This window comes from Esox lucius, chromosome 9 (genome assembly GCF_011004845.1).
Source record: "Esox lucius isolate fEsoLuc1 chromosome 9, fEsoLuc1.pri, whole genome shotgun sequence".
In the NCBI taxonomy this organism is placed as follows: Eukaryota; Metazoa; Chordata; class Actinopteri; order Esociformes; family Esocidae; genus Esox; species Esox lucius.
This window is the reverse complement of record NC_047577.1, coordinates 1416226-1431104: the sequence shown is the minus strand read 5'-3', so window position 1 is coordinate 1431104 and position 14879 is coordinate 1416226. Positions and strand designations below refer to the sequence as shown.

Genomic DNA, 14879 nt, shown 5'->3' with positions numbered 1-14879 from the left:
CGGTCAGCGTAGTGGCTATATTGATGATATATCATATCCTCTACGTCCATAAACACAGACAGACGAAAGGACGTCGTCATAAATTTTGTCACATGCTTCCGTTTTTTTAAAACCATATCTGGTCCTGTTTATTGAGAGGGTGTGTGAGAGACAAAAGTCAGTGAAGTAGAGAGAAGAGAGAGTGAAGGTGGCATAAAGAGAAGGAAATCAATAGCCCCCTGTGATGTAGATGAACTGTAATTTCAAGTTAGGTTTGGGGCATGAATATTTTCAATCCCGACTCGTGATTTTATGGATTTTGGCCAATATTCAATATGATATAACGGCCCTCAATAATTGAGAATGTATCACCCCCCCACACGCACACACACAACGACACACATGATCTTCCTATCTTCCATGCAATGACTGAACACATATGTTTATGTTTAATTAACGAGACTGATTTCTAAACTACCTCGCGCGGCTCAGTGGAGCGTAGGCGGTTATCTCGAGCTGGATGGAGAGCCGCACTGAAAAACCAACCGACTATCCACTTCTACCTCGTGGTTTTAATAGCATGCATTATATGAACTAAACTATAAATAGGTATTGACACGTACACAAGTTGAATGCATTTTTTCACTTGTTTTCGGTGAGTTTGGGAGTGATATCGGTACGTAGTGTGTGTGAGTGGTGTGTGTCTGTGTGTGTGTGTGTGTGTGCGTTTGTAACGGAATCCCCCTCCAGTCTCCAAGAATCCGCGAACGACGCGAAGAGCGGAGAGGCGGGAGGCGCGCGGACCTGTCCTCTCTACTGCGGAACGCCGCGCGCTGCGCTGCTTGCCTGGAGATTCCAAAATATCTACCTTTGGATTCATTTTTTAACACGAACCTTCCTTAACGGGTTTTTATTTTTTTATTGTTTTTTTTGCCGTCCACCTTTTGTGTGTTATTATCGAAAACTGAACCGCTAGGAATTAACCGTTTCCCGGGGAGGAAGAACAGGTGGATTAAGTGCTATTTTGGATTTGCTGTTTGTGTGGATATGAGACGTTGTGGCTCCGTGGGCGCTCAGATGGAGTAGCAGGCTGCGATGTCCTCTCTATTTCGGCTTCTGGAGCGATGTGGCACAGAAATGGGGTGAGTAATTAGCTAACTGACTAACTAACAATTCAACAGCCTCTTAATACCCCGTTTTATTTCGTGAGTATTTCAGGGGAAAACGAACAGCAGTCAATCAGGTGACACACCTCGACGACGGGCTGAGTGGTGGTGTGGTTTTAAAACCCACATGTTCACTCATAAAGTAGGCTGTCGCCAGAGCGGGGCTCCAAATGTCTCTCCCCTGAATTCCTTCTCCACAGCCACCCCTCGTTGTAAAGACAGTAGGCCAAATTTAGGCTATCGCTCTCTTTACCAACCTGCGGAATGCCCTACATAACCAAGACAAAACCCAGGAAAATGAGACGTCGTGAGCGGAATATTTTGTAGTAGCCGAAAGCAACGGTGTATTCTGCTCTCCGATGACTGAGCCAACCCAGGCGGCCGAGATTCCCTCGTCAGTAAAGCAAACACTTGGTTTATATGGGTTTCTGTGGATTTAATTTTTTTCTTGTTAGAAAGGGAAGATGAGTCGTGTTTCAGTCATATGAAAAACAATCAATGAGAACGTAGCCAGCCCTCCTAGCGTCGACGCTGCTTGCGTCCTTCTCTGTTTGGAAACAGACATTCAATCTTACGCTGTGGAACTGGGTTTCTCAGGCTTATTGGGTCTACCTTGGTAACACAATTAACAACACCAACGGATCTTCTCTTACGACCCATAGGTATTGAAATTTGACCTCACAATATCGTTTGTCTTTTTATCCGCAGACCAAGTTTGAACAAGTTTGGTTTGCTGACGCCGTGAGGCTATCCGGCAAAACCGAAACTGCGCGAAGGGGCGGACGGCACAGGGGCCGTTTATCTGTGGGTAAAGATGTTGACGGGGAGACAGCAGCGGAAACATGCCGCCAGAGCTCATCCACACCAACTCTACTGCCGCGGCTTCGCTTGATGACACTAAAGGTATGTCCGCCTGCGGCTTCCGCGGCCCAGAAATACAGCCTGGAACGAGGTCTGGAGTGTGTGTAGGCGGGTAAGTGTGGGAAGGAGTGTGTGTGAGAGATTGTGGATTTGTGTGTGTGTGTGTGTGTGTGTGAGAGAGAGAGATAGTGAGAGTGTGTGTGCGTGCGTGAATGCGTTCGTGCGTGCGAGGGCGAGGACAGTATGTATGTTGTTGTGGCGGTATCCTCCGCTAGGGGGAGCTGTTGTATAAACGCAGTCAGCGGTTAGTGACGCCGCTGGTTGGCTGGCTGATGAGACAAATCATCATGAATCTAAAAATCCCCGTTTTCAGCTTTCAGCTGTAAAGCCTGATCCAAGTCACGTTGTGGACGAGACACACAGCCTCCTTTTCCCAATCCTCCTCTTCCAGTTTCTCCCAAATCCCTTTCTCCTCCTCTCTTCCCTACTCTCCTCCCATCCTCTTTTCTCCCCAACCCTCCTCTCCTTACCTCTCTTTTTCTCTCCCCAACCTCCTGTCTCCTCTCTTCTTCTCTCCCTAATCTCCCTTCTCCTCTCATTTTCTCTCGTCAACCACCCCTCCCCTCCTCTTCTCACTTCTACGCTCCCCAACTCTCTTCTCCTTATGTCTCTTCTCTCCACAACTCCCCTGCACCGCCCCCTCTCATTTACTTTCTTCCACTCTCCCCAACCTCCCCCTCTCCTCTCTTCTACTCTCCTCAGCCCTCCCCTCCTCTCTATCCAACCCTCCTCTCCTCCCATTTCCTGTTTTCTCCTCCCTATCCAATCCTCTCCTTCTCCAACCCTCCTATCTTCTCCTGTCCTCTCAGTGTGTGTATGAGTGTGTGTGTGCATGTTTGTGAATGAGACTGAACACACGTGGCACATGGAGCAGAAACGATATACTCTCACACTCTCTCTCTGTCTCTCTCTAATTACTGTTTGCTGTCAGCAGTCAACAGGCCAGGGCAGATCAAAGGTTAGTCTGGGAATTAAAACCTTTTTAACTACTGATGTAAAGAGTCTACTGCCACCGTCATCTGTGCACTGAATGATATCCACCCCTTGATTCTTCAATATGGACTCAGTACATCTTCCATACACCCAGAGCCCCTCAAAACATGTTTAATTCCAATGGTTTTAAGCAATGTAAATGTGAACAAACATTGTCTACGTTCCAAATATCCTAACAATAACTGTGATTCCTTGGATGTTGTCCTTCCAAGGGCAGCTCTGTCTGTGAACCACAGCTCTGTCTGTGAACCACAGCTCTGTCTGTAAACCTCAGCTCTGTCTGTGAACCTCAGCTCTGTCTGTGAACCACAGCTCTGTCTGTGAACCTCAGCTCTGTCTGTGAACCACAGCTCTGTCTGTGAACCTCAGCTCTGTCTGTGAACCTCAGCTCTGTCTGTGAACCTCAGCTCTGTCTGTGAACCACAGCTCTGTCTGTGAACCTCAGCTCTGTCTGTGAACCACAGCTCTGTCTGTGAACCACAGCTCTGTCTGTGAACCACAGCTCTGTCTGTGAACCTCAGGTCTGTCTATGAACCACGGCTCTCTCTGTGAATCTCAGCTCTGTCAGTGACCCTCAGTTCGCTCTGTGAACCACAGCTCTGTCTGTGAACCACAGCTCTGTCTGTGAACCACAGCTCTGTCTGTGAACCACTGCTCTGTCTGTGAATTTGAGTGTACTTGCATTTCCCAAGGCCTATTCCCTTGTGTTTTGTTGTTTCATCTGCTAATTGACAGTGTTTTTACTTTTGCATACAAGCCTTTTTTGGAACTGTGGTTTAACTTACCTAAGTGATGAAATGCGAAATATTATGCAAAATAAAAGTTTCAATATACTGTATACATTCTCTCCTATTTATCTGGATTGCATATCTTAGACACAGTTGCAAAACCTTAAAAACAATGTAATATAATTATATATAATTAATACAACAGTGACTGTTTTGTGCTTTGTTCATACAATCTCTCTATTGTTCTCTTTTTGTATATATAAATATATATGAAAAAATCATCCACACCATTCTCAAAGTTGCTAAGCTAACGTGGTTTTCCCCGTTCTAACTTTCCATTGGAACAGAACTCCTCTCTGTCTGCTTTATCTTGAAAGACAAGGCCATGTAACTCACTGCTTGCAGGCAGCACATGTGAACACGAACCCACAGTGAACCCACATGTTCATTTCTCTACATTCATGTCCTGAGAACAATGTATTGAAATGTTGTAGCGGAGTCCTGACTCTCTGTGGTCACTAAATATCCCATGGTTCTTTAAGTAAGACTTAATCCTGGGATTCTGGGAACATGTTCAATCTGGAGTTCATATTGTATATCAATATGGCTGCCTAATCATCTTCATCTTGGAATTGACTCATTCTCTGGGTAACCGTTTCTGCAAAAATGTAATTTATGTAATTTTTCCATGAGAAGCATTATTCCAAGAAGTGCTTGATGAATGTATTTGCAATTTTAAAACTATCATGGAGTTTTGATGAATGTATTTCTGCTTTGAGAGGGCAGATACATTTAGAAAACACATTTACTGTTTACTGTGAGATTTGGGTATTGTGAACATTGTTTTGAAAGCCGATTTGAAAGCCGACAACATTCTTCTAAAAAAATGCTTGAATGCAATGAAGAAAAATATCTGGTCTAATTATGTCATGTACAGTAAGGCATCCTCCCCCTCTTCTGCCCCTCTTCTCCTTTCTCCCTCTCCCTGTCTTCTCCTTTCTCCCTCTCCCTCTCTTCTCTCTTCTCCCCCTCTTCTCCTTTCTCCCTCTCCCTCTTCTCCCCCTCTTCTCCTTTCTCCCTCTCCCTCTTCTCCCCCTCTTCTCCTTTCTCCCTCTCCCTCTTCTCCCTCTCTACTCCTTTCTCCCTCTCCATCTCCCTATCCTCTCTTCTTCTCTCTTCACCCTCTCCTTCTTTTTTCCCTCTCTTCTCTCCCTTCTCCTCCCACCTCCCCTCCCACCCCCTCCTTCTCCCTGTCCTCTACCTCAATCCTCACTTATTTACATTTGTTGATCAGAAACAGACATTATGCTGCAATGTGTTGTTTATTCGGTTGCCAGATTGTTAAGAAAAACAGGCTACTTTTTCATTGTAGTCTATATTATCATGATTATTATTATTATTATCATATTCTACTGCATATTAATGGAGGATGCATCTCCACTGTGGAATCACTGTAAAGCCAGACTCAGTTAGTACAAAGTCAATCATACATTTTAGAGGTTGGTTTACCGCTAGAAATTACATATTAGTCTTAATTTGAGTTTTTGACCCCTTCACTTTTGGTTACATTTTGCATGTGATTTCTCAAACAAATAATGTGATGACTTAGGGTTTCAAGGTAGACAAGATCAGGAGGAGAGACAAGTGGAAAAGGAAAGAGCAGGAGGAAAGGAGAGACCAAAAGGAGGGGAGAGATCAGGGGAAGAGGAAAGATCAGGGGAAGAGGAGAATTCAGGGGGAGAGGATAGATCAGGAGGAGAGACATCAGTAGAGTGGAGAGCCAGGCATCATATTTAACGTCATCCAGTCAGCCAACTAGTCATCCAGTCAGCCAACTAGTCATCCATTCAGCCAACTAGTCAGCCAACTAGTCAGCCAACTAATCATCCAGTCAGCCATCTAGTCAGCCAGTCAGCCAACTAGTCAACCAGTCAATCACTCAATTTCAGTACTGTAATAAGGTCCTACTGTCAGTACTGTAATAAGGTCCTACTGTCAGTATTGTAATAAGTTCGTACCGTCATTACTGTAATAAGGTCGTACCGTCATTACTGTAATAAGGTCCTACTGTCAGTATTGTAATAAGGTCGTACCGTCATTACTGTAATAAGGTCCTCAGGGCCTGCTCAACAATAATGCTGGCCCTGGGCCAGTAAAAAGTCAAGTCGGGACTTGATAAATAAAACTAGCAGTCACTGTCCCAGTTGGGCCACAGCAGTAAGTAATAAGTAAATAATAATCGCATTATAAACTCGACATCCTCCAGTTGTTTCGTTATCTGGCACAGGCACAAATAACTACCTTGCTGCTCCTTCACTCGCTGTTGGCCAGTCAAGTGTTGAGCAGTGATGTGACGCGTAGCTGTCTGGTGTTGTTGTTCAATAAAACATTTAAAAACATGCGTGAGTCACTCAATTGAAGAAGGCAGCAAAGAATAACTACGAGCTCAAATGAAAGTGAACATTTAATACCTCAGTGCAAAAAATGATTTACCAGTTTCAACTTTGATGGAACTTATGACAGATAACTAGAGCGGACAAATGTGGGTCCTCTTACAAAGGCACTGACAACCTTCGCTGAACAGCCATGCCAATAGCAAACAGCAGCTGGTCAGCGCGACAGCCAAGTGGGTGTACTGACAATCCGTCTTCAGGGCCCTTGACCGTACTGGTCAGGGATTGAAATGCAGATGCCTATTGGGCGATCGCACAACCTATAACCTCTGCATAACTACTGTACAGTAACTAAGAAGGATAAGCCATTCGCCTTGTTCCCCCAGGGATGAATGAGTTAGTGTTTTGTTTAAAAGTCAAATGTTTTGTTGACTGTTATCTTTTTATTCATTTTTATAATTAGAAATGTGATGAAAGAGATATATATTAAATATTTTATATATCCAGAATGCATTTCATAAAGGATTAAACATGTTAAGTAACAAAAGTATTTGGTTATATGTTGTAACATTGATAAATTACAACTTTTGGAAGGAGGGACAGTAAAAAAAATGTTGGGGCCAGAAAGTTTTGAACCCTCTGGCCCCACTGAGCCAGTGACAAAAAATATTAACGTTGAACCCTTGGTCTTGTCAGTACTGCAATGAGTTCCTACTGTCAGTACTGCAATGAGTTCCTACTGTCAGTACTGCAATGAGTTCCTACTGTCAGTACTGCAATGAGTTCCTACTGTCAGTACTATTATAAGGTTCTATCATCAGTACTAAAATATGGTCCTAACGTCAGTACTGTAATAAGGTCCTGCTGTCAGTACTGTAATAAGGTCCTGCTGTCAGTACTGTTATGAGGTCTTACCGTCAGTACTGTTATAAGGTCCTACCGTCAGTACTGTAATGAGGTCCTAACATCAGTACTGTAATAAGGTCCTACCGTCAGTACTGTAATGAGGTCCTATCCGTCAGTACTGTTATAAGATCCTATCTGTCAGTACTGTTATAAGATCCTATCCGTCAGTTCTGTTATAAGGTCCTACCGTCAGTACTGTTATAAGGTCCTACCGTCTGTACTGTTATAAGGTCCTACCGTCAGTACTGTAATGAGGTCCTAACATCAGTACTGTAATAAGGTCCTACCGTCAGTACTGTAATGAGGTCCTATCCGTCAGTACTGTTATAAGATCCTATCCGTCAGTACTGTTATAAGATCCTATCCGTCAGTTCTGTTATAAGGTCCTACCGTCAGTACTGTTATAAGGTCCTACCGTCTGTACTGTTATAAGGTCCTACCGTCGTCAGTGCTCAGCAGGGCATATTGGTCAGTGCTCACGTCAGTCAGCTCTAGTGCGACGGTCTAATTCTCCCTTCACCTCCCTCCAACTCCCTGTTCCTGCTCCCCTCACCTCTCCTCTTCTCGCATTCAACTACAAACTCCAACCAACTTTCACACTCCCAATCCAACCTATACACACACACACACACACACACACATTCTAAATACTTCATTTAGATCCACAAATCAAATCTCTAAGGTCCTTGTATGTATGGGCACTCAAGGGTTTGGACCGCTCCACACACACACACACACACACACACCCTGTCCCCAGTGTGAGGAAAAGGAGTGTGTTTTGTGACTCCGCTTGCTTTTTCATATTTTTATATTTATGTTGAAATATGAATGATGGAACTCTATGCTCCCTGGGCCAACACACACTGTTTAACCCCTCCACCAACACACACAAATGGACTGATGCACACACCCCCTACACCCCCCAAACATATACTGCTATGCCCCTGTACACATAGCCCCCCCACATACCCACTGCATGCAAATACACAGAGACAAGCTTGAAGAAGAAACACAAACAGCACAAATTGGCAGAAGTGTATTTCATGCCTTACTGAAGTATTTATGTGGAAAAAGTCAGCTGGCTTCTTGTCTGGAGAAACTGGAGAACAGGCATGCTGTTTTAGAAAGGCACGCATACACGCACATGCATACACGCGCACACACACACATACACACACACACATACACACACACACACACACACACACAGGTGTTGTTCTCCTGCCCATTGGAAGTTAACTGCAGGGCTACATTTAGTTATTTCTCCCGGATGTAAGTATAGAAGAACTGGGTAGAAGACATACAGAAGAGATATTGAGGATATAGATAAGATATAGGAGTTAGAGAAAAGGTATTGGTGACAAGATGTATACAAAATCAAGAATATATCTAGAAAAGATATAGCAAATATAGATGATCAGGGCCTTAAATTAACTTTTTGATTCACCAGCCCCTGTGGCAGGTAGATTAAAAATATATTTTTTTAAAAGACAGGAGGGTTACCATGTAAACAGAGACAGCAAAACATTTGCATTTCTGAGACAATTGAATCTGAAGATAGCTTGATAATTTTACTTCATTTTTAGCAGTTAGTGTTTAAACTCAGTCTAACATTGTCCACCAAGTTTGATAACAAAAATAGGTAAACCCTATCCCAGAAATACTTACTTGACAAGATTTAAGGGTTAACAGTTTCTCGCACTGGGAATGAATCTTTCAATGGTCCGCTCCAGTAGGCTACAGTGTAGTCTGCTGTAATAGCACATCTGTTGAACTAAGTGTCAGAAATACTTCGAAAACATCCACTGTAAATTAGTCCTGCGCTATAAATCACAACTTGCATGTACTCAGAATATTTAATGCCCCTAAAACCCATTGAAACCCATCCAATGCCCTTCGGGGGAAGAGTCACTGGCTTGTTGTTGACTCTCTATTGCGCACTTGTGCAGTTGGGCTGTACGCTACTAGCAATACTCGGCCCTCATTCAGGGGGGTTGCGGTTGGTGGGTGTCCCTTTGGTTGATGCCTGGCAATGTGGTTGGATTGATTTCCTGCCTGTTGGGCCCTGTCCGGGGCCTCCCCCGGGTAGGGCCACAGTGTCACCGGACCCCCCCGTCTCAGTTTCCAAGGTGTTACGCTGCTATATTATTGTGCTGGGGGACATGAGGGATGTACTACTAACTTTTCTCAGTTTCCTCCAATTTTAAATTTTAGAAGGAGATGAGGTCCTGGTCCACACCTGCGGATTACCTGGTTTGGGGGGACCGTTGCTGTTCCTGTCCTTGTCCACCTGGTCATACTTCTGACCTAGTCTAAAATCAAATATACTCTGGATTTAGCCAAGAGAAATTTATTTATTATTCCAATTGGACTCTTAATATCTCACCCGGCACAGCCAGAAGAGGACTGGTCACCCCTCTGAGCCTGGGTCCTCACTAGGTTTCTTCCTAAAATTCGACCTTCTTAGGGAGTTTTTCCTAGCCACTGAAATTCAACACTACTGTTGTTTGCTCCTTGGGGTTTAAGGCCGGGTGTCTCTGTAAAGCACTTTGTGACAACTGCTGTTGTAAAAAGCGCTTTATAAATAAATTTTGATTGATTTGATTGATTGATTGATTGAACCACTTCCAGATCCCTGTGTGGCTGCTTAAATAAATATCCTACCTGCAAATAACGAAATGTAACTGCATTTGACGGGTGGCGAAGACAGAATAGATAATTGATGGATATAGCAAATACAGAAGAGATATAGCAAATACAGAAGAGATATAGCAAATACAGAAGAGATATAGCAAATACAGAAGAGATATTTGATGGATATAGCAAATTCAGAAGAGGTAAAGCAGATATAGAAGAGATATTTGATGGATGTAGCAAATACAGAAGAGATATAGCAGATACAGAAGAGGCATTTGATGGATATAGCAAATTCAGGAGAGGTATAGCAGATTTAGAAGAGATATTTGATTAATATAGCAAATACAGAAGAGATATAGCAGATACAGGAGATATGTAGTAAATACAGAAAATATATAACAGATATAGAGGAGGTATAGGATATACAGAAAATATATAGAAGACACAGAAGAGATATAGAAGATACATAAAAGATGTAGAATATACAGGAAGAGATGTAGAATATACAGAAGGGATATAGCAGATACAGAAGGGATATAGCAGATACAGAAGAGATATGGCAGATAGAGAAACAATATAGCAAATACAGAAGAGGTATAGCAAATGCAGAAGAGATATAGCAAATGCAGAAGAGATATAGCAGATGCAGAAAGGATATAGCAGATAGAGATGAGATAAAGCAGATACAGAAGAGATATAGATATAGGTGCAATAATGTTCTTAGAAACGCAAGGACAGGCTTTCAATCTCTGACCCTCCTGGTCGGGTCACACCTCCAGTACCTCATTACCTTATTGTACTTCCTGGTTTGCCCCCATGGACTCCAGTTCACCCACAATGACATGAATCACTGGCAACACCCGTTCTGTGTGTTCTATTGCTGTGGCTAAGAGACTGACATTTAATGTTGTAGTATCACTGAAAAGCATCATAATACAGAAACCTCAGGTCCTCTAAATAGAATCTGCTTCAGTTGTCAGCTCAGCCTCATCAAACCGACACAGCATGTGAACCCTTTTCCCCAGTTGTGGATCTAAGGCCAAGGGAAGTCCTGGCTGTTAGCCTTGACGCTAAGTCTATGGGAAGTGTCTGTAATGGGGACTCCTGCCTTAAGCCATGAAGCTAACGTTATGGGAAGTTAGTGTGGCAGTGGCGAATAGTGTTTCATTGGACATGAGTTTAAATGGGGCCCATTGGCTACTGCTGACCCAAATGCTATGAGAAATGAGCAGTGGCTAATGTCTGCTTGCATGGCGCCAGTGCTAACGCTCTGTGGCGTTAGCCTACTGGCGGATGACTTATCGGCATATGCTAAGTGGCTCTGCTGTTCACAGCTGCTTGGGGCGGAGCCAGAGCCTGATTGGGGCGGGGCCAGAGTGGCTCTGGATGAAAGCTAAACGACTAAAATGTACATTTGAACAGATGATCACTGGGCTGAGGGAGAGATGGAGAAAAATAAATCTGTAATATTTAGCCGAGGCTTTGATCGAAAGCGACTTAGTGTTGTGCGTTCATACATTTTCCATGGGGGTGGTCCCAGGAACCAAACCTGGGAGTCCTGGCACAGTGAGCTGTGGAGGACAGACCTCTATGGCCCAGTTAGTAAGACTGATAGAGAGAGAATGCATTCACATCTGTTATTGTCCAATGGGCTGGAGGCATCTCTCACCATATTGCTTCCACCTATCAGCTTCCTTCAGGGCCGCTAAGTTAAGATGAGTGTGACTGCATCCACACACACACACACACACACACACACACATACACACCCTAACACTCATACACACACATACACTTGGGCACACACACTGAGACTCATGGACACATGCACATTCAAGCATGCATGCACACACACAAACACACACACACACACACAAACTCACATGCACACACACACACACATACATATCAATAAAGATACACTCCCTTGTATCACAGCCCTGACAATACACACTCTTTCTTCTCCACTAACTAACACCAGAGAGCCCTCACAGCCCTGATAAACAACTGGAGGCCCCAGGGCCAAAAAAGGCCCCAATCACCATCAATCATGTGCTCACATATCCCCTCCCCAATCACCGGCCTATTGATCGCCAGGGATTACCTATCACGTGACAAATTCACATGTCTGTGTGTATGTATCTATGTATGTGTAAAAGTACTGCAAAAAGTCAAGCACTGCAAAAAAAAATGCTTCCTCAAAACTAAGTGAAATTATCTTAAAAGAAAAAATGCTTGAATCACTGTGTTTTCACAATCACTGACACACTAAATACACACAAATCCATTTGACTAAAATCCAGCAGGAAGAATGTTAACCCCAGACCCTCAACATGCATGGTTTCTGAGACAGAAGAACTAGATGCTGTGAACATAGTTTGTCAAAAACCACCTTTTATGTATAGAGAAATCCAGTGAAATAGAAACATTCTAGGCAAAGGCATTTTTTAAGATACAGACCATCAGAAAATATAGCTTGAGAAGTTGGTGAAAATATCTGGCCGTGGTCATTTGCTAGTACAGGAGACTGAGACTTAATCAACATACATTTTTATGACTATAACCATATACCCTTCTAAAAACACTTTCCTTTCTTGTCATCTTGGGCTAAATTTCAAGGTGAATTATAGTACAGAACCCCCACAAAATGGACAATTATGGTATTTGTGTATTTTCAGTACACTTCAGCATTATCTAGACATAAATTACACTCTACACGATCAGCCATAACATTATGACCACCTGCCTAATATTGTGTAGGTCCCCCTTTTGCCACCAAAACAGCCCTGACCCATCGAGGCATGGACTCCACTAGACCTCTGAAGGTGTGCTGTGGTATCTGGCACCAAGTCGTTTGCAGGAGATCCTTTACGTCCTGTAAACTGCGAGGTGGGGCCTACATGGATTGGTCCTATTTGTCCAGCACATCCCACAGATGCTCGATTGGATTGAGATCTGGGTGTCAAAGTAACATCCACATGAATGGCAGGACCCAAGGTATCCCAGCAGAACACTGCCCAAAGCATCACACTGCCTCCGCCGGCATTCCTCCTTCCCATAGTGCATCCTGGTGCCATGTGTTACCAGGTACGCGACACACACGCATCTGGTAATCCACGTGATGTAAAAGGAAACGTGATTCTTCAGACCAGGCCACCTTCTTCCATTGCTCCGTGGTCCAGTTCTGATGCTCACATGCCCATTATAGGTGCTTTCAGCATTGGACAGGGGTCAGCATGGGCACCCTGACTGGTCTGCAGCTATGCAGCCCCATACGCAACAAACTGTGATGCACTGTGTGTTCTGACACCTTTCTATCAGTACCAGCATTAACCTTTTCAGCAATTTGAACTACAGTAGCTCGTCTGTTGGATCGGACCACACGGGCCAGCCTTCACTCCCCACGTGCATCAATGAGCCTTGGCCGCCCATGACCCTGTCACTGGTTCACCACTTTTCCTTCCTTGGACCACTTTTGATAGGTACTGACCACTGCAGACCAGGGACACCCAACAAGGGCTGCAGTTTTGGAGATGCTCTGACCCAGTCATCTAGCCATCACAATTTGGCCCTTGTCAAAGTCTCTCAGATCCTTACGCTTGCCCATTTTTCCTGCTTCTAACACGTCAACTTGGAAAACAGAATGTTCTTTCTGCCTGATATATCTCACCAACTGACAGGTGCCATGATAATGAGATTATCAGTGTTATTCACTTCATATGAACATATAATGTTATGGCTGATCGGTGTATAATATAATGCAAAGTTTAAAAATCATAGGGGGAATTATAAAAGACATGATGGTTGTTGACTCATTAATGCATTTTCATAATAGTGTTTTAAATTCATCTCACCACTGTCATGGGTATTCAGTTGTGTCATTGTATTTGATGCTTTTGTATGAATTTTAAGGGCATAGATTCATTTATATGACACAATATGGTTTTGTTTCAGAAGTCTTGGGTTTAATTAATATGGTTTGAATTTCAAGAAGTTTGTTTATAGTTCTGGGAACATGTTATACACATTTAGGAAATGTTTGTTGTGAAAAGCTGTACGCAACAAAATGACAGTAGGGTGAGAACATTCTACTTAGCAAGACAAAAACCAAAACCGTATTCTGTGTCTCCAGGGTAACGGTGTTCTGTGTCTCCAGGGTAATGGTGTTGTGTGTCTCCATGGTAACGGTGTTGTGTGTCTCCAGGGTAACGGTGTTGTGTGTCTTTAGGGTAACAGTACTGTGTGTCTCCAGGGTAACGTTATTGTGTGTCTCCAGGGTAACGGTATGGGTCGTGTCGGCTGGGTTCTCCTCACCCTACCAGCCTTGCTGTCCCAGATCAGTGTTCCGGCCGCGGCCCAGAAGCCACCTGGGCTAAGTGTGGGCGTGGTCATGGGTCAGACACGGCCAATCAGTGATCAGGACATAATCCCGGTGAGGCGGAGCGATGACCCTCTGGATGTGACAGTAACCACCTTGAGAATCAACCAGACAGACCCCAAGACTGTCATCACTCAGGTAGACTGTGTGTTTGTGTTGGCATGTTTTTTGTAGGTTGTGTGTCTGTGTGTTTGTGTGTATTTGTGTGTGAACACAGAACCATTTTGACTCCCCCCAAAGTGCAGGTGTGGGCCTATTGACCATGGCATTGAATTTCAAGTGCCAGCTTTTTGAATTTTAATGGACTTTCTGTTATTATCTCACCCTCCTCCAAATCACACGCTCTCCCCCGACCCTGCCTGTCTCCCCCCGACCCTGCCTGTCTCCCCCCGACCCTGTCTGTCTCCCCCCGACCCTGCCTGTCTCCCCCCGACCCTGCCTGTCTCCCCCCGACCCTGCCTGTCTCCCCCCGACCCTGTCTGTCTCCCCCCGAACCTGTCTGTCTCCCCCCGACCCTGCCTGTCTCCCCCGACCCTGCCTGTCTCCCCCCGACCCTGCCTGTCTCCCTCTGACCCTGCCTGTCTCCCTCTGACCCTGCCTGTCTCCCCCCGACCCTGCCTGTCTCCCCCCGACCCTGTCTGTCTCCCCCCGACCCTGTCTGTCTCCCCCCGACCCTGCCTGTCTCCCCCGACCCTGCCTGTCTCCCCCGACCCTGCCTGTCTCCCCCCGACCCTGCCTGTCTCCCTCTGACACCTGCCTGTCTCCCCTCGGCCTGTCT

At 44.6% G+C, this 14879-nt stretch overlaps 1 protein-coding gene across 2 annotated transcripts in view; it reads left to right on the top strand.

Moving 5' to 3' along the window:
- The first annotated feature begins 756 nt into the window (after positions 1-756).
- Positions 757-14879, top strand: part of LOC105009144 (glutamate receptor ionotropic, NMDA 2A) — a 248229-nt gene continuing 234106 nt past the window's right edge. For both annotated transcript variants that reach the window (XM_029122035.2, XM_029122036.2), the window contains exons 1-3: positions 757-1121; positions 1854-2048; positions 14000-14239. In XM_029122035.2, the coding sequence (XP_028977868.1) occupies positions 1104-1121; positions 1854-2048; positions 14000-14239 (453 nt within the window). In that variant the 5' untranslated portion in view covers positions 757-1103. The remainder of the gene's footprint in view (positions 1122-1853; positions 2049-13999; positions 14240-14879) is intronic.